Source organism: Saccopteryx bilineata, chromosome 2, assembly GCF_036850765.1.
Source record: "Saccopteryx bilineata isolate mSacBil1 chromosome 2, mSacBil1_pri_phased_curated, whole genome shotgun sequence".
Classification (NCBI taxonomy): Eukaryota; Metazoa; Chordata; class Mammalia; order Chiroptera; family Emballonuridae; genus Saccopteryx; species Saccopteryx bilineata.
In genome coordinates this window covers 68,922,165-68,941,508 of record NC_089491.1, presented here as the reverse complement: position 1 = coordinate 68,941,508, position 19,344 = coordinate 68,922,165, and the positions used below count along the sequence as shown (strand labels likewise).

Here is a 19,344-nt window from a genome sequence, read left to right as displayed (position 1 = left end):
TTTGGTACATTACTACCATAGCGCATCACGGGACATTAAGCATATTTCAACTCGTGGGACTAACTCAATCATGTTTTTAGAAATTGAAAACAAATGTTGTAATAGGATGAATGATAATATTGAAGTAATAACCATTTCCTAGTAGGCACACTTGTTTAATGGATTGCATAGTCTATCACTCGTTGAAACCATTTTGTTTTGGTTTGGTTTGGCTTGTTTTTAAGGCAAAAGTTTGGCAATAATTTGGTCTGCTTTAATTGAATTATTGTCCTTATTGGAAGAAAACTTGGAAAGGTGGTTTTACTGCAGGGGTTACAGGGACCAGCCTAATGCTAGGCTTGATTTAAAAGAACAGTCCGCTTCCCCTTTTGCTGGAATTTTCTGTAACGCAGTAAATGTACTGAGTTGAGCAGGCCTCAGCTTGAAGCACGGGGTTATGCACTCTTTTGTTGTTGTTTTTTAAGTTATTTAGAAAAATCTGTCTCTGTGCTTGGCAACTGCTCCGACAGAAAGCAGATAAAAATAAGGGTGGTTTATCAGTTTTGCTGTTCTTATCGTGTTTCGGGTTGAAGGCTGTTGAAATGATGAAAAACAAACAGCACTAAATAGGGTTCCGTCATTAAGCTGCTATGGGGAGCAGAATTTTTCAGGATCAAAGAAAAATGCATTTGCTTTTGGAGCTACAATCCTTCATTTTGAAAGGTGCACTGCACTCAGATCCTGACGATGGGTAAAAAATAGAGTAAACTGGAGAAGGAAGTAAAATATGTGCTGCTATGGGAACTTGGAAACTCAAACGAAAGGAGGCTGGCATTCTTCTCAAAGCTCTGAATTTGCATTGTTCGGTTTCTTAAGAAAAAAAAAGTAATGCCTGGGGTTTATTTCTGAGCAACTGGAGTAAAGCAGAAGCATGGCTTGTTTTCATCTCATAAAATTATAAGATCTCCCTTTATCTTTGTAAACAGGTGTCAAAAAATACTCCCCTGCTGGGGGCTTTGGGGAATGTTTCTGTATATATCATTGATTCCGGAGAGAGCTTCAGAGTTTGTTCATATGTTTAGAAATATATAAACTTACATTTTTTAAACTTTGCAACTCAGGTTGAGCACCTTCGATTTTCCTGGCATGGCAGTCACCCTAAGAAATTATCTAACGCGGTAGCGACAAGAAAGCTCTTGTCATTCCCCTCAAGGAGAATATTAACTGGTATAAACATGATAACCAGGGGGAAAAAAAAAGGTGAGGCAGTTGCTAATAAAGGAGTATAAATGGTCATGTGGATCCAAGGAGAAATACACCGAGGGGAGAGGCCTGCCCCTTCGATGTGGCAGACGAGACAAGTCCGGAAGAAAGGGAGATACCAACAGGTAGACATGAGGAGGAGGAGGAGGCGGGACCTGTGTCCGCACGGCCCAGAAGTGGGAAAGCTTAAAATACGTTTAATCTGCCTGGAGCTGAGGGAAAGTCTTGATTCTTGTAGTAAACTTATTGCCTATTTATAAACATGCAGTTATTTTAATAGCTATTCTCAGTACAGTTATTTGGTTATTTGTTTAATAAAAACATTATAAACAGTATTTAAAATGGAAAATAAATACATGGAGCATGCCCTTTTCCCTCACTACCTTTCAACCACCCTGGCTTTCTTTTAGTTATTCAAATATGCTAAGCTGTTTCCATTCCGGGACCTTTCTGTGGGATATTCTCTCTTCCTTTCTGACCCTTTTCACTCAGCAGAGAGATCCTTGCCTTATTGTAGTAGTCTGCTAGGGCTACCATAGTAACGAAACACCACCCACTAGGGGCCTTGGGCAATGAAGATGTATTTTCTCACAGTTCAGGGGGCTATAAGTCCAGGCTGAAGGTGCCATCAGGGTTGGTTTCTGGTGAGACCACTGTTCTTGGCTGAAGATGGCCACCTGCTAGCCATGTCCTCACATGGGCTTTCCTCTGCGCATGTGCGCAGAGACAGATCTCCGGTGCATCCTCCTACTTGTGAACGGTCCGACTGGCTTAGGGCCCCACCATTATGACTTAACTTATCCTTAATTACCTGCCTAAAGGCTCTACCTCTAAATACCGTCACATTGGTGGTTAGGGCTTCAAAGTGAATTTTTAGAGTGCACAACTCAGTCCATAACAGGTATCAATTTAAATGACATTTCTTCAAAGGTGCTGTACCAACACCCTGCACGTTTACCTACCTCACAGCAGAAGTTGTTGAGATTTACAATTATATCTTTGTTTACATGATTATTTAGTATCTAATCTCCCCACTCAACAGTAACATTGCTGAGGAAAGGACCATAACTGTTTTGCTGACCACTTCCCTGAGTCTTAGCACACCACGGGCACTCGGTACGTGTTTGTGGGGTGATAGTCTGCAGAGTCTTATGAAAGAGCGTATCACAAATGTGGCTGGAGGAACAAAATAACAGGCACCTTCCTGTGTGTCCCTGATGGTGGGAATGGATGAATCAGGACAGTCAGTATGTGCTGATAAAGCATAATGATGAACTCCGCCCTAGAGGAGTAGTATTAGCCAGTTTACTGGGTGTAAGTACTCCTGCCAGGGCTGATTTCAAGCTCAAATGTGACAGCACTGAATGCTACTCAGTAGCACCCTGTTATATAATATCTTTTCACCTCAAGAACATAAATGTAAAATAATTAAGCAGCAATATGTTTTGAGTATTACCCTAACTTTTAATATATTTACTCAAGCAGAATTCCTGAGAATTTAACAATTGACTTTTGCCAGCTCCAACACACCACTGATGAATAGTAGAATAAAATGGTTGAGATTGAATGCATAGAAATTCATAATTTATTACTGTGCAGGGCACAAGGCAAAAGCAAGCTTAGCTGATTCTTAAATTTTAGACCTGAATGTCACTGAAAGAGTGAGAGAAGAGCATATTTGAGCAGAGAAAATACTGATTAATCTTGGAATCTTTTTATTTCTGGAGAAATTCAAGGGCAGTTTGAAAGAGAGATCTTCCCTATGTTCAAAGAAGGGCCTATCTCTTTAGGAATCTGTTGTTTTGCTGAACCATGAAGAGGAATGAGAGAAAAGATAGAACTTTGGGGATATCATCTTCATTTGGAGGGCTGGAAACGGTCTGTAAATTAGGAAAAGAGATACAGATGGAAAAATCCAGAGAGACAAGAGAACAATCAGCACAGGTATCAAAGGGGAAAATATTTTTTCTGATGGACAGTTTAAAGGGATGTTGGTAGATTTCTGAAGATGAGAGTTAGGGTTCATCTTTCATTTGGGATTGCAACTTCATAGAACTTCTATCCTGTCATGACATCCAAGGAACCATTACATGAGTCACATTTCTTTTTGGCTAATGTTTAGTGCTACATATTTCAGGTTATTTTGTGTTTGAGATCATTATAAAATTTTCTCCTTTCCTACCATCAACCCCAAAGGGATAACTTCTGATATTTCCCATACTCCCTCAATAAGTGTCATAGGAACCAAGAAGAAAAGACTTCTCAAGGAAACTGCACTAGGAATAGACACTACTAAAGGAATGGTACTGGGGTGAGCCATAAGAAAGTCACTATTGTGGCAGTTGCTGCTAACCCAAATGACAGAAAGCCATGTGAAGCAGTGGTGGTACCGTGAAATGTGCTAAAGTTCAGCATCTCAGAGAGCCTGCATCTGAGTCCCTGTTTGGGCATTTGCCATTAGCACTAAGTTCAGGGCAGTTCCCAAATGTTATGAATTATGGAAGGGAAAAAGAAGCTGCCATATTTGCAGAATGCCTCCCAGGCACCAAGCCCTGTTGTGGGAAAGCATATTACTACCATTTTATTTACCATACCCTTATATGGGAAAGCACAAAGTCCCCCCCCAACATTAGATATTTTTTATTGGAAATAACGAGAGAAAAGAGAACACAGCTTTAGGGGATAGATTAAAGCAAGATTTTGAAAGCCTAATCTTAGATTATCCAGCAGAGATTGTCATAATTCCCCAGAGTTAACATTGCTTGTTCCTTGTTGTCAGCATCAGAGGTTGAAGTCTATACCTACCAAGCAACTGCCTCTTCCTTTAGGTTAATTATCATAACCATGTTTTAAGAAATGCAGGAAAACGGGAGAAATGTTAAATGACTTTCTCAAGGACACCCAGCCATTGGTATCTGAAAAAACTATCTTGAACCTTAGGTCTCACATCAAGCTAAGAAACACCTCTACCATTTAAAATCCCCAAATTCATCATCCTTTCTTTTCTCAAAGTCTTGGTGCAAATGTCACATCACCAAAAAAAAAGTTTAATATAACCTTTCTTTCTTGTATTATAAATAGTTCTGTAAAGTATCTTCATGATAGACTCTGAGATATTTAAGGTAGAATCTAAGTCATCTGTAATGCTGTGGCAAAATTACTGTATGTTACTTAGCAAAGTACTTCGTTATTCATTGAATGAAGAGATGGACAGGTGGACAAATGAATGAACACACAGATATACAAATGACAGGAGACAGTGGCATGTAGCAAATGAAGGAGGCCACCTGTTGCTTGGTATATAAGGTGGCGATATATTCCCTATACCTGCTGATTGCATGTTTCCCAGCCAGGTACATATCCATGACCAAGAATTTTGGATTCCACCACTCTTGACACATAAATAGCCTAAAGGAGTTGATAAGAGACAAACAAGATTTACCTTGAGATTTAAGAACACAAATGTGTTATTTTGTTAATATCTTTTTTTTTTCAACACTGAAGTAAATTCCAATGTTTCAACAACCTGACCCTGTGATCCGTTCAGTAAGTTAGACTGTCTTTTTAGAATGGCAGATCTTGCCTTTTCACTTTGCGGACTCTCTACCTCCTCTTTGAGCCAGTTTCCACCAATTGGAAAATGACCCGTAAGTCCATAAGTGATGAAGTTTAAAAAAATGCCTCGGAGCTTCTTGCAACAGAGTGAGACTTTTATTTTCCCATCGGGAATACTTGAATTTCACCTGGAATTTCAAAATATATTCAACTCTGAAAATAAAGGGAGTAAAAACTAGAACACACCCACACTCTGTAGTGATTGCTTTTTATTAAGAATTTTTCCCACTGAGAATACCTTGCACTATTTTTAGCATGCAACACTTTACTATTTTAATTATGTACTTCCCACTAGGTTGGTTTTAGAAATTCCTTGCTGATTTAAAATATGAAATATTTCAAGTCCAGTGATTTACTAGTTGTTGTGTTTTGTTTATTTTTTGCTAAATTGAACTAAAATAGACTGAGAATGGTTTACAACAATATATAATAGCCTAGTTAGATCTTTACTATTTAAAAAATATTCCCTGATATAAACAGCTTGAATATATGTTTTTTCATAATGGTTTCAAAATAATTTCTACTTTGTATTATGTGATCAAGAAGCATAGTAATTATGGATTTGATATCTTACATACTGAAACCAAACAAGTTTGACTTGGTATATTGTTCCCTACTCATTGGTTATGGTGACTTGATAATACTTTTGACTTTAGAGTGCTCCAAAATTATCACAATAGCCATTGGAGTAGAATTAATGAGTTTTAAAACCTAGTTAATAATAAAGAAAATAATTTTATTATATGTTAGTTTCCTGATATATTTATGTAGACTTTTCTCTTTGTTTTTCTTGTAGTGCGGGAGTCGGCCGGACTGGCTGTTTCATTGTAATAGATGCCATGTTAGAGAGAATAAAGCATGAAAAAACTGTAGATATTTATGGGCATGTAACTTTAATGAGAGCCCAGAGGAATTACATGGTTCAAACAGAAGACCAGTACATCTTTATCCACGATGCACTGCTAGAAGCAGTGACTTGTGGAAATACCGAAGTGCCAGCGAGAAACTTGTATGCCTACATTCAGAAGCTGACACAAATAGAGACAGGAGAGAATGTCACAGGAATGGAGCTAGAATTTAAGGTATGATATTGGACATGATGTGGTCATTTAGGAGCAGGTCATTCTGGGGTCATCTTTAAATAGTGGCTTCACTTTCTTAACCTTTCAAGTTTGCCAAGTTACAAGATTCATTTGACCTTGTCCTCAGGTATCTGACTATAAACACTTGCTTCCTCTATTCCTTTTCTATTCTGTGCTTCCTAACAATAACTTGAGCTCTTTATACCCTAATTTAAACTGAGAGATCATACTCTCAGAACATAATATTTAAAAATTCAGTAGGCTATATGGAGTCCATTAGGGAGAAGTGAAAAGCAGTATACAATTTGAAGAGTTATTTGCTTTAAAGTAAACAAAAGCTTTGTATCTAAGGAGGAAATCTTGGGCACCTTGCATTCAAACCATAGGCTAATTTATCTTGTTTGGATTTTTCCTTTTTTCTATTCGACAGCGTCTAGCCAGCTCTAAAGCTCACACCTCACGATTCATCAGTGCCAATCTTCCATGTAATAAATTCAAAAATCGCCTTGTTAATATTATGCCATATGAATCCACAAGGGTATGCCTGCAGCCTATCCGAGGAGTAGAAGGATCTGATTACATCAATGCCAGTTTTATTGATGGATACAGGTATACACTCTTGTTCCCCTGACAATCCAAAGCCTTGATATTTACATGTGCCCTACTTTCTTAGCAAGAATGAATTTTATCTCAATTCAAAGCATTTTCTTTCTGCACAGATCAGCATTTGTTTTTTGTAATTTTGAATAGAAGAAGCAGTCATGGAGTTTTTAATCTGGCTTTCTGCACTCTTTCAGAAGCCATTTGTACATGGCAGGAGTTAATAAAAAAGCTGTTTTGCACCATATTTCATAAATTTAATAGATTGTATAAGAGTCATTTCTTTAAAATGACACCGCACAACTATATCTTAAACGATTTGTGTGACACATGAAATTGAGCTAATTAGCATTGCACTAAAATTTAAAAAATGATAGACATACATCATAATATTAACAAAGCAATTTCTTTTGCAGAATCCCCAAAATGTATTAAATGTCCTTATTTGATTATAGAATATTAACAGAAATTTACTGCCACTGCATTGATGATATATTTTTAGTTTTTATTACAAAGTTTGATGTTTACATAGCAAATGTGAACTTTTGCATGTTTTCTGATTTCTTTAACATGCTATTTCCATTCTCTGTAATTCAGACAACAGAAAGCCTACATTGCTACCCAGGGGCCATTGGCAGAGACCACCGAGGACTTCTGGCGGATGCTGTGGGAACACAATTCCACCATCGTTGTGATGCTCACCAAGCTGCGTGAGATGGGCAGAGTGAGTGTCTCCTCCTAAGACATTAATTCATGTAGACATGAGGATTTAATTTTAATAACTCAAGAGCCAGTGCCATTGGGAAGTCAGAGTACTCCAGAAACATTGGGGCCATTCATTACTCTGGGTCGGTTTTAACTCACAAGCCACATCGAGCTCTTTCATTTTTATGCTTTGAAGAAAGATCTAGTATTTTGTTTTCAGTGAAACACAATTCTAGAGACAAGTAAGTAAGCAAATGACCCTGTTGGACTTATGTCCTGACTCTCAACATATTTTTATTTCCTTTCATTCTGGACAAGCTGAAGTTTTATGAGCAAACATGCCATTATTTCTCTATAGGAAGGAACTTGACGTTCTTTCATATCTGAGGCCAATTCTTACTTGCTCACCATCCACTCCCATTGAATGAAGTATTGTAAAGTTACATAGGTAACTCAAAGGTAATCTCAAATCGACTTTTAAAAAATGATTATTCAGAAAATATACATAAAATAGTATTAGAGATACAGAAGAACTTCCCACTTAAATTTAATATATGCAAGCAATCATTGTGCCATATTTACTTGAGATATTATCTCTGTCTTTTAGTATAAATCAAATGGTAGAGATGTATCTAAAACCCAGCTTTTAGGGCCCACGGGGGTGGAGGGGAAAGACCGAGGAAACTGACTTGTCTATTCTGATTTGGTCATTGACTCTGTGAGACTTAGCCAAGTTATTAAAACTGCGTGGGCTTCAGTCTCCTCAGCTGAGAAGGGAGATTGGACCAGACCAATTCAGAGGTTTCTTTCGCATTCACACTTGATGGTCTCTTCATTCCAATCCACCATGGTGGAAGTCCACTAAGGTGCTGCAATGCATGAGCGACATGGCCAGTATTACGTCCAAGGACAGATGGAATTATTTGGTTAACATATAGATATGAAGATGTTACCCTATCAAAGTATTCAATCCAATGATTGTGTATTGGCACCTAATATATTCCATGTCCTGTCCTTGATCCTATGGGCAAGAATCGAACCACAGGATTTCACTATCCTCAGGAAACTTGCAGATTCAAAGAAAAAAATAACTCGCATGCAGTTGGAATAGGCTTGCATTTTGAAATTTTACTAATGAAAAATATATAGAGAGATAACTAGAAGACAGACAAAACTTTATTTCCCGTTTGTATGGTTTGCATAAACCTTCTCTCCTTTCAGGAGAAGTGTCATCAATACTGGCCAGCAGAACGATCTGCAAGATACCAGTACTTTGTTGTAGATCCCATGGCTGAGTACAACATGCCACAGTATATCCTTAGAGAGTTCAAGGTCACAGATGCCAGGGTAAGTTGGCACAGTCTTATGCTCTTAACTATTAGCCGACAAGTAGTCTAAAATGCACTTCTGGGAGAAACATTTGCCAGTGACAATATTCCCAAAGCTAAAAGAACCCACCCAGCTGGGAGGAATTTTTTTTTTTTAATATAAAAGTAACTTTTCTTCTGTCTGGCAAGTGTTCTCACAAACCCAGGTTGGCTTCCTTTCAAATATAACATCTGGCAGCTCAACTTCAGGACTGCATTTGGTGAGTATGTGTGCTGGGAAGCATTTACTGATTGGCTGACTGTTCTTACAATCACCTTCTCAACTCATTCTCTTTGGAACTTTCTTGACTTCTTCATTACTTGAGGCTGTAAATATGTTGTTGTTTTGCAAAGCCCTTTAGGTCATGTGGGCTTGGAGGTTAATTTGGTGTGATTTTAAAACTGCAGAGCAAATGGCATTTTTTAGAAGAATCGAACCAGCTTTGCACATTTTAATGTGATTGCTGGCATGGTTTATTCCTTGGTGTGCTAATGTGTCTGTCCACCAGAGCTGTGCACCCACGACCTGGGTGGCTAATTTTCATTTTACATTTCTTGTCTAGATTGCTGAGTCCAAGGTTCAGCTCTGATGTAAGATGTTCTGTGTGTAAACTTTAATATCCTTGCCTTTAGCCATTCTCAAACCGTGACTATAAATATATCTTAGGATAGAGGGGTCAGTCCAAAGCTCTGCTTTGTTTTTGGAGCTGTCACAGTGGGTGGGTCAAGTACAGCTCCAGTGTAAAGCTATTTACTTGATCCATTGTTTTTTCTGGAAAGCTGCTTTCTTAACCAATACTCGTGTTTAGAGATTGTCTGCTAATCCCCAAAGCCGGAGCCCTGGCTGTTGACCTAAAGTGGAACAGAAATTGTTTAGCAGGCTGGTAGGCCGAGGTGACAGACCTGTTAATGCCAGAAAATCTGAAGTCTTAACTACTCTGAAAGTGACTGTACACAAGGCAACAGTTAAGTTCCTAGGTCTCATTTTTGAGCTGCTCAAGTAAGCATGCCTTGTTAAAATAATAATAATAATAATAATAATAATAATAACAATTCCCTTTTAGAATTTGAAGCAAGATAAGTGAATGAGAATGTTACTTGCATTCTAAGCAAATTCAGCCCACCACTTCTAATGATAAAGAGTTGAAGCCAGGCTCTGTAAATGCAGGAGATACCTTCTTTACCACTCCTCACGTGCCCAGATCATCTGATCATAATATGCAAAAGAAACAGTGAAGCAGAGACTTGTTCATGTGTTTGTTTTCATTTTAAAGGTTTCCTATGATTGAATAATTATCCTGGCTGCCATAACATTTGCCATTTGTGCTCCTAGTGTGTTTCTAATCTCAGCTTCCCAGTTTAGAAAGCCAGTTGGCAGTTGAGAATACTGTATTGTTAAGCAGGTGACCTCTAAATGGAGTCACAGGTTGGTGGCCTCTTCTCTCAGGCAACTGTGGTCAGAAGTGAAATCCTCTAAATGTCCGGAAGAGGACAAGTCTGCATTGCCTGGCCTCTGGCTTCCCTTCCTGTGCTTTTCAAACCTTTTCCAGAAACAGGGGGAAGTAAATCATGCTTCCATGGTAACCCAGTTAGTTATGGGGCAAAGCACACAAAGTTCTCACAAAGTTGATGTGATCTTCCTCTTTTATGTCCATCCCCAAATGGTGCCAGTCAGAAATAAGCCCTGTTCTAGTGGGCACCGCCAGGCTGGCTGATGCCGGCCCGTCTCAACGTGAGTCAGCCCCTCTCCTCAGTATGACTGAACGAGGGAGACTGAGTCTCTGTAGACTCACCCAGAATCTTGGGTACATGCTCACCTGTATCCAAAAATTTAAATGGGAAAAGAGGTGATACAAAATACAAGGTTGGGAGCAGGGCCTCTTCAATTGGGACCAGTCCCTCTAAGTTTATAATTTGGATTATCTCTCTCTGTTTATTCTGGGGAGAAAGGTGATGCTCATAATTGTTATTCCTGCTTCTGTAAACAGAAGGCCCTTCTGCTTTTTTTGTGCTTCCAAAAATTTTGTGGGATTCTAGAAGGGCCTTACTTAATATTTTCTTTTAACACAGTTTATACTTTGTGAATCAAAGCAATGTTGCCTAATCACTATAGGAAAGAGTCTCCTTTTGCATCTTGTTTTCTTTCTGTGTTTTGATTTGTCTGAGTCAAAACCCCCATTGAAACTTTAATTCCTGTGGTCAGTCAGGAGGAGTCCTTTTCAAGAATAAGAGCATTTATTTGCTCATAATCTCCTTGATCTACTTGAGGGATGCCTCACTGCCTACTCAGCAGCATAGTCAGTCACATGATATATGTTGTGTGTTCTGCCAATGTCTAGAGATTGTATGCCTCCAAGTTAACAGCAGCTACCTAATTTGTGTCAGATTTTTCAATATCTGTCATTTGACAATGCTATAAATAAGCAAGCACAGTAGATGTAAAGTTGTATCAATAGCAAACCCTCTGTTCTAGATGACACGCCTGAATGCTCCTTTCAATAAAAAGTTACTGGATTCTGCAATTTTTGAAATATAGTGTATAGGTTCCACCTTGGTTTTTGAAGGCAAACTTTGGGTCTCTAAACAGGCACTCATATAGAGCAAACTCATTCGCAGTGTAAGGATATATGAATGGAGACAGTGTTCACAGCAGATAAAACAAGCATGTAAATAAGTATAATATGCTGCTAACTTTTTATCCTTTTTCTTTTTGGAAAAACCATCATGTTTGCTGGTGTGGTCTGTGCCCCGGCGGAATCCTCCTGGCGTCCTTGGCTTTCTCCCGGCAGGACGGTCAGTCCCGAACAGTGAGACAGTTCCAGTTCACTGACTGGCCAGAGCAAGGAGTGCCAAAGTCTGGAGAAGGATTTATTGACTTCATTGGCCAAGTCCATAAAACAAAAGAACAGTTTGGCCAAGACGGACCTATTTCAGTCCATTGCAGGTGAGTTGAAAATCAGGGCTGATGAGTTTCCATTTGTGATCATGTGGGAATAACTTTGAAAATATGGTGTTGTTTATTTAGTGTAAGGATAAGCTTCTTGTAGTGAATACACATAATTGATATTTTGTTCTCAAAAATGTATTGTAAAACCTCACACAAAGACTCATTTCCCTTTTCTTCCATAAAAGGAAAGTCACCAGAAGATTTTTATCCCCAAATTTTACTTCTTGTAACAAAGAACCAAGCTGTGTTTCTCTGGCCTATTTTACCTTAGCAGGAATCATTGGTACATCCCCTTGTGATAATTTTTTCAGTTAATCAGTTCTTCTTTGTTTAGTATTCATAGTGTTGCATGAATAAATATCACTTGGTATGTTGCTTCTTAGAAAAATTATAGTTATCAAGCCTTAATGACAGTACTAATTTTTGCCAATCGATAACTGATTAGAATGATACCTCAGTTAAAATTGTAGTGTGTTCAAAAAGTAAGGCTATGTCAGAAAATGAAGCACCTTCAAGTTAATTATTTTTAATAATTTTCACAGAATTTTATAATTCAAGTCATTGAAGTTAACTGAAATAGAATGTTAACATTTCACAAAGGGCATTCATCATAAATTTAGTGCTTTTATAACTTTCTATGCAAAAATCTTCCAGAAAATGCAATTCATCGATTTTTCTTTAAACAAATATAATTTGGGATTTTAGCAATTTTTGAAGTCTCAGTTTCTGATTTCTTTATGGTCAAATCTTGAGAGAGTTTATTAAAAAAAATTGATTTAGCTTCAGTTAAGAAAATTCCAAACTATAGTTCTCATTAGAGAAATGCAAATTAAAACCACAATGAGATATCACCTCATACCAGTCAGAATGGCACTCATCAACAAAACAACACAGAGTAAGTGCTGGGAGGGTGTGGAGAAAAGGGAACCCTCCTGCACTGCTGGTGGGAATGCAGACTGGTGCAGCCACTGTGGAAAACAGTATGGAGATTCCTCAAAAAATTAAAAATCGGCCCTGGCCAGTTGGCTCAGTGGTAGAGCATCGGCCTGGCGTGCAGGAGTCCCGGGTTCAATTCCCAGCCAGGGCACACAGGAGAAGTGCCCATCTGCTTCTCCACCCCTCCCCCTGCTCCTTTCTCTCTGTCTCTCTCTTCCCCTCCCGCAGCCAAGGTTCCATTGGAGCAAAGTTGACCCGGGTGCCGAGGATGGCTCTGTGGCCTCTGCCTCAGGCGCTAGAAGGGCTCTGATTGAGGCAGAGCGATGCCCCAAGATGGGTAGAGCATCGCCCCCTGGTGGGCATTCCAGGTGGATCCCAGTCTGGAGCATGCGGGAGTCTGTCTGATTGCCTCCCCGTTTCCAACTTCAGAAAAAATAAAAATAAAAAAATAATAAAAAAAAATTAAAAATTGAACGGCCTTTTGACACAGCAATTCCACCTTTAGGAATATACCCCAAAACACCACAGCACTGTTTCAAAAGGAGAAATGCACCCCCATGTTTATGGAAGCATTGTTTATAATAGCAAAGATCTGGAAACAGCCCAAGTGTCCGTCAGTGGACAAGTGGATTAAAAAGCAGTGGTACATAAATACAATGGAATACTATGGGGCCATGAAAAAGAAGGAAATCTTACATTTTGCGACAACATGGATGGACATGGAAACTATTATGTTAAGTGAAATAAGCTAGGCAGAGAAAGAAAAATATCATATGACCTCACTCATTTGAACAATCCATTGAACAATGTGAACTGAGGAACAGAATTGAGACAGAGAAGGGATCAAAGGGACCAGAGGAAAAGAGAACAGAGGGAAAGGGGATGATAGGATGGGATAATCCTGAAGGGAAGGGGGGAGGGCTTTATGGGAACAGGGCAAGGGAGATGTTGAGGGGAATACGGGGGAGGGGTATGCATTCAGGGCAACACGAAAATCTATGTAAACACAATAAATTAAAATTAATTAATTAATTAAATGAAAATCCCAAACTATAGTTCCTAGTGACATGGCACATAGGGTCTCAAAATAGGAGAAATATTAGCCTTGGGCTTCCAAATGTCTGAGTTCTAGTTCCACATCTGCAATCATATACCTCTGTGACACCAGGGAACTTTCTCTGGACCTCAGTTTTCTTGCTGATCTGAGAACCTTTCTAGCACACTATGTTTCCCAGACATTGTATAGTATTGAGTTACCTGGACAGTCCCCTTAATTTTCCACATAATTGCACAAATGCTAGTTCAGACTTTTCCAATATAAAGAAAAGCATATATTTAATATATGTTTTTAACTTTAAGCATTCCCATAAGTATGTAAGTGTGTGTGAGAGAGTGACTTCCCATTCCTTTTGTCATCACAAAATGCTTTAAACATGCCTAGAGTATAAATACTATGGCATAATATTCATATACCATATATATCTTAAAGATTTGGCCCTGACCGGTTGGCTTAGTGATAGAGTGTCAGCCTGGCGTGCGGAAGTCCTGGGTTCGATTCCCGGCCAGGGCACACAGGAGAGGCACCCATCTGCTTCTCCACCCCTCCCCCTCTCCTTCCTCTCTGTCTCTCTCTTCCCCTCCCGCAGCCGAGGCTCCATTGGAGCAAAGATGGCCCCCGGGAGCTGGGGATGGCTCTGTGGCCTCTGCCCCAAGCACTAGAGTGGCTCTGGTGGCAACTGAGCGATGCCCCGGATGGGCAGAGCATCGCCCCCTGGTGGGCGTGCTGGGTGGATCCCGGTCGGGCGCATGCGGGAGTCTGTCTGACTGCCTCCCCGTTTCCAGCTTCAGAAAAATAGGGGGAAAAAAATATTTTTAGTTATTTTCTCTTATCTGAGAATATCCTAAAAATACCACTTATTTTATTTATAATTTTTTAAACTAACATGATAAAGTCAATAATTCAGAAGTTATAAGGTCAATATCTGTTTTTTTCCTGAAAGTATCTTATAGAAAGCTGTAAAACCTCTATTTTTGTTATATTTGAGCAATTAAATCAGGGTAAGATAAGACTCTAGAGTACCTAGACCATTCAACAAAAATATCATAAATTGTAGTCTCTCAGGATTAAGTGAGACTTTCAAGGTTGAAAAGGACGTTCAAGATCATCTACTTCATCTTAACAGAGAGCCTTGACTGCTCTTGGACATCCTCAGCCCATTTGGTAGTGACTGTCCATAGATTTTAAAGCCTCAGTTAACATTTGTTAGGACTCTTTAGGAAACCCTGTTTATAAAGGGACACACTATTTATCTGCCTGTCAGCTACATTCCCAAGTAAATGAATCCATCCATTTTCCACAGCCTGTACCCAAGAGTTACACAGGCCATTTAATTAGGATCCAAAAATGTAGGGGTTTTTCAAATTATTCACTGTTCTCCTCATTACCTAAAGCTCCAGATGCTTTCCTACTTCTTAAGAGCACAAAAGCTATGCATTAATTTTCTTCTCTTGCTGCACTGAAGATTCTGAAATTATCTTAAAACAATGAAGAAAACAGAGAGAAACTCAAAAACTTGCTAATGTGGTAAAAAGAATCTTATTGTTTTAGGTCCTGAGTATTTAAAAATGGTGGGTAACTGGGTAGTTCAGTGGCTCCTTTTTTGTTTTAGGTTAGATTCCCCTTTTAGAAACTTTTTAAAGTCCATATTTCAAGAAACAGAAAATATATATAATTTACACAATACATACGTATAAGGTATTCATAGACCTTTCTCGAACACTGAATTAGGATCCCATATCAAAAAAACCACACAAAAAAAAAATAAAGAATCTCCTTTTTTTAAGAAAGAGATTCCCTGTTTAAGAATCTCTTTCTCATATCAAAAAATATCTAAATATGAATAGTCTAGCTACTTTCTTATTTAGTTATATATCTAGGAAATGGGACATCCTAAACAGATTTTAAGTGACTACTAAAAGTGAATAATACACTAGAAAACTTGAACATTCTCAATATATCTCACCTTATCTAAATTATCTCATACTTTAAAAACATAAAGAAGGCAAGGTCTTCAATTTCAGGATCTGCATGAAGAGTATGAATATTTCATTATTTACCTTTTAATTCATTTATTTTATAAAGTGTTTTGATAGTTCCAAAATGGCATATGATCTTAGTTGAAAAACCATTTTGTGTTATAAGACTTAATCCTAATTACTCCACATTCATTCTCACATGTTACCAAAGCACTTTATCCCAGGAGTTATCACTTTGTCATCCTAACACCACATTTTCCTGAATGTTGCTATAGAAGAACATAATGTATTATGAAAGCTTGTGGACATATGTCTTTACGAGTAAATGTAGCCATGACTGTGAGCATCTAAACCAATAATGTTGCCTTTGTTTTTGTGACAGTGCGGGTGTTGGAAGAACTGGAGTCTTCATAACACTAAGCATTGTTTTGGAAAGAATGAGATATGAAGGAGTTGTAGATATATTCCAGACTGTCAAAATGTTAAGAACACAGCGACCAGCCATGGTACAGACAGAGGTGAGAAAAACCTTCATGAGTCAAATAACAGACTTTTATTAGCCAGGACCTCCTAGAGTCCAGAGACTCTCGACACCATCGGCAAAATACAGGAAAATATTGTAGGAGAAGTATCAAATTGTTTAGTATTTTGAACCCCATTATCCCCTCTTTAAATGGGAGTGTCAATGTCAATGTCTTCGAGTTGTTTTGGGAACTATGTGAGATTATTAGATTGAACCATATTGTCACAATTTAACCATTTTTGGCCTGTGAAGTGGCAGTTTTGTATAATTCATTATATATATTAATATATTATACATATTTATATGTAAATATATATAAAAATCACACTGCCTGGTTTATAAGAGACCCTCAGCCTATTTTACTTCTCCATTCTCTTTCTGTATGCCTAGCTGTTAAATATTAACTGCTCTATATTTCATTTCTTCAGAATGGTCATTTTAAATATTTGAATCCTGGCTAAGCCCTAAGGAAATTAGCCCTCCATTTTCTACTCCAGTAATTAATACAGAATTCATATTTCTCAGACTGATGTGAATTGATGATTTAACCAGCCTGGTCCACTGACTCGTCATTTCTAAGGATAATATGAGTAATAGGTTGTTTTTCTCTTTTTCAGTAGGCCAACAAATTCTATACGTGTTCCTAAATTCGTCCCTCACAATATCTTTCAGACTTTGATTTCAAAATAGTGCAAGCATTTGGCTTGCAATACTCAAAACATTATGTCAGCTTGACAAACTTAATGGGTGTTGGGGGTGACAGAGGAAAATTGGACGTTTAAAAAGCCTTAACATTTAGCCAAGCAACTTACTGTGACAAGATAGGAAAGCAAACTTCATTTATTTTGCATTACCATTTTTATTGTAGAAAAAAATGCACATTTAAGCAAAACAGAAACTATCTACTTTCAGCCCCACTGGCTACTGAAAATAGGTTTCTTTTATGAAGAAAATCCTACTTTTTCTCATCCTTTCTCCTCTGTATATTATAATTTTCCCATCTTTCCCACAATGCTCCAGCACATTCCAACATGACTGTGTTCATCCCTGTCTGAAAAAGGACACGTTTCACACCGTGTCACTTTAGAGTGAGCCTTTTAGAACAGAGAGCTAGCAATCAGACTGAATTAGGCCAGTGGCACAGGGATCTTTTTCTGTAGGAAGCCCATGTTGTGTTGCCATTTTCAAGAGCTGAAAGTCTGAAAGCCCAGCGCCGTGAGTAAATGGTGTTGTGTGCCTCCGGTTCCTCATACCAGATACCTTTGGGCTGCCTCCCTCACTTATGTAAGAACATCAGAAATTACGTTGGATAATTCTGATTGTAGGCAACAAGGTTTACTGTCTCATAAGATTTTTTTTTCAATTTAAATTCTTTTGGCAATAGCCCAGAATATAAATGAATCTAAATTTTCCTCAGAACTGTGTCTGCGTCAGCTTCTCTTAAATATGCAAACTGAGAATTAGTTAGTTACATTATCACAAATAAGCAGATAATTATAAAGTACGACTGTGCCGTAGAAGGAGCTCACGTGTTCTGTTGTTGATTATTTGATAGGACTTGGAGACTGGATCACGCTTGTCTGGAAAATAATGTTCACTTGAGCTGTCACTGCTTGGAATTAGGGGACTAGTCCCATTGATTGGTGAAGTTAATAAACACCCTATGTGGCTGATCATTCTTTGCTCACTAAAGCCTATTGGTTATTGGATTGAATTGACTGATGAAAGTAGTGATTTTGTCCCCATCGAGTTGTGACTGTGTTTTCTAGTATTGATTCTGGTTTTTCTGTTAAATGTGCTCATGGTCCTTTCTCTTTCTCGCCATGCTTGTCTCCTGCAGGATCAGTATCAGTTCTGCTATCGAGCCTCACTTGAGTACCTGGGCAGCTTCGATCACTATGCAACGTAGGAACCCCTGACTCATTTTGGATTTTTACAGCAAGCCCTTCAATTCCCATGGAGTCTCTTCTGAGCCATACAGGGCACTTGAGAAGTCCTTCTTAACTTCTAGGTAACAACCACTTAGTGGGACTATTACACACAAACTAAAAACAAACTCTTCCGGGTGGACCAAGAATTCAGTTTAATAATATAATCGGAAAATAGTAAAAAAAAAGAATCCTGACTGATGAGGTATCTGGAGGATTTTATTGACAGATACCTCAAGGATTTAAAATAAAGGGAAGAAGAGATCACAACAAAGAACCAGCATCTTGTTCTGGATTGCTTGCCAGGTACGAGGAGAGACTGCCAAGCGCTGCAGTTCAGCGCAAGATGTTTGCTGGTGTGGCTTCTCATGGTAAAACAAACTCCACTCCGCTTCCACATGACTCCTTCCCATCCTATTGCTCATAATAACATTTTAGGGGGAACACAGGGGGGGAATGTTTAAAAAGAAAGCCTTTGATTTAGTTTTTTAGTATTATAAGATACTGCTGACCTGTGCTTCATTTTTAACTGTGTAAACTTTTTTTTAATAAAATGTATCATTCGATAAAAGTAAATTTTAAAAAGGTTACATAACTCATTTTTTTTAATTTTCCAATTGTAGGTTTTTTTAAGCTGTACAACTGTTATCTGTAATCTCTTACTGTAGAAATATCAAATAATTTGAAAATCTGCACATTTTGGTGCAGTGCTCTTAATCTACAGTATTGATCTTGTCAGATATTACTTTTACACATTCTGTTTGCTTTTGGTCGATAAGAAAGTACCCATTCTTTTCAAATAATCAAAGAGAACTTTGTTTTGTTTTTGGAATCAACAGGGAGGCGCAAAGTATAAAGTTGCTGCTAACATATATACATATATATCCATATTTTATAGGGGTGTCTATGTATATATAGACAGTGTGTTCATACAAAATGATAGAGATCGCTATCATTCAGTTCTTCCATGATTTAGCATTTTTTACAGTAGAAAAGCTATTTGTAAACATCTTTTTCAAATTTATTAATTTTATGACATTGGTATTTCTTAATACTGTATCACAAACTTTTAATTTGTAAGGGAAATGAGGAATGCACATCAGTGATTGTCAGACCTCACCCTCCCCAACTGCCTACCCCATCTCCCTCCACTTACCTATCCTGTTCACAAATACCATTTTGTTAGCCAGACTTCCAACAAAGTTCAATATTTCTAACAACTCTAGTGCAATAAACAATTATTAAATAGCTAAAAGGTGTGCATGTGGGAAAGGTCAGTGCATATCCCTTTAGGAGGGGAGAATGTTGTAATATATCAGCTATCAAGTTGTTTAAAACAGTGTATTCAATCGTATATTGTCTA

At 38.2% G+C, this 19,344-nt stretch overlaps 1 protein-coding gene across 16 annotated transcripts in view; it reads left to right on the top strand.

The window, feature by feature from the left end:
• Positions 1-19,344, top strand: part of PTPRD (protein tyrosine phosphatase receptor type D) — a 2,510,439-nt gene that overhangs the window by 2,488,750 nt on the left and 2,345 nt on the right. For all 16 annotated transcript variants that reach the window (XM_066257235.1, XM_066257234.1, XM_066257236.1 and 13 more), the window contains 7 exons: positions 5,654-5,939; positions 6,370-6,548; positions 7,137-7,263; positions 8,466-8,591; positions 11,401-11,555; positions 15,913-16,048; positions 17,894-19,344. The exon at positions 17,894-19,344 is cut by the window's right edge and continues 2,345 nt beyond it. In XM_066257235.1, the coding sequence (XP_066113332.1) occupies positions 5,654-5,939; positions 6,370-6,548; positions 7,137-7,263; positions 8,466-8,591; positions 11,401-11,555; positions 15,913-16,048; positions 17,894-17,962 (1,078 nt within the window). In that variant the 3' untranslated portion in view covers positions 17,963-19,344. The remainder of the gene's footprint in view (positions 1-5,653; positions 5,940-6,369; positions 6,549-7,136; positions 7,264-8,465; positions 8,592-11,400; positions 11,556-15,912; positions 16,049-17,893) is intronic.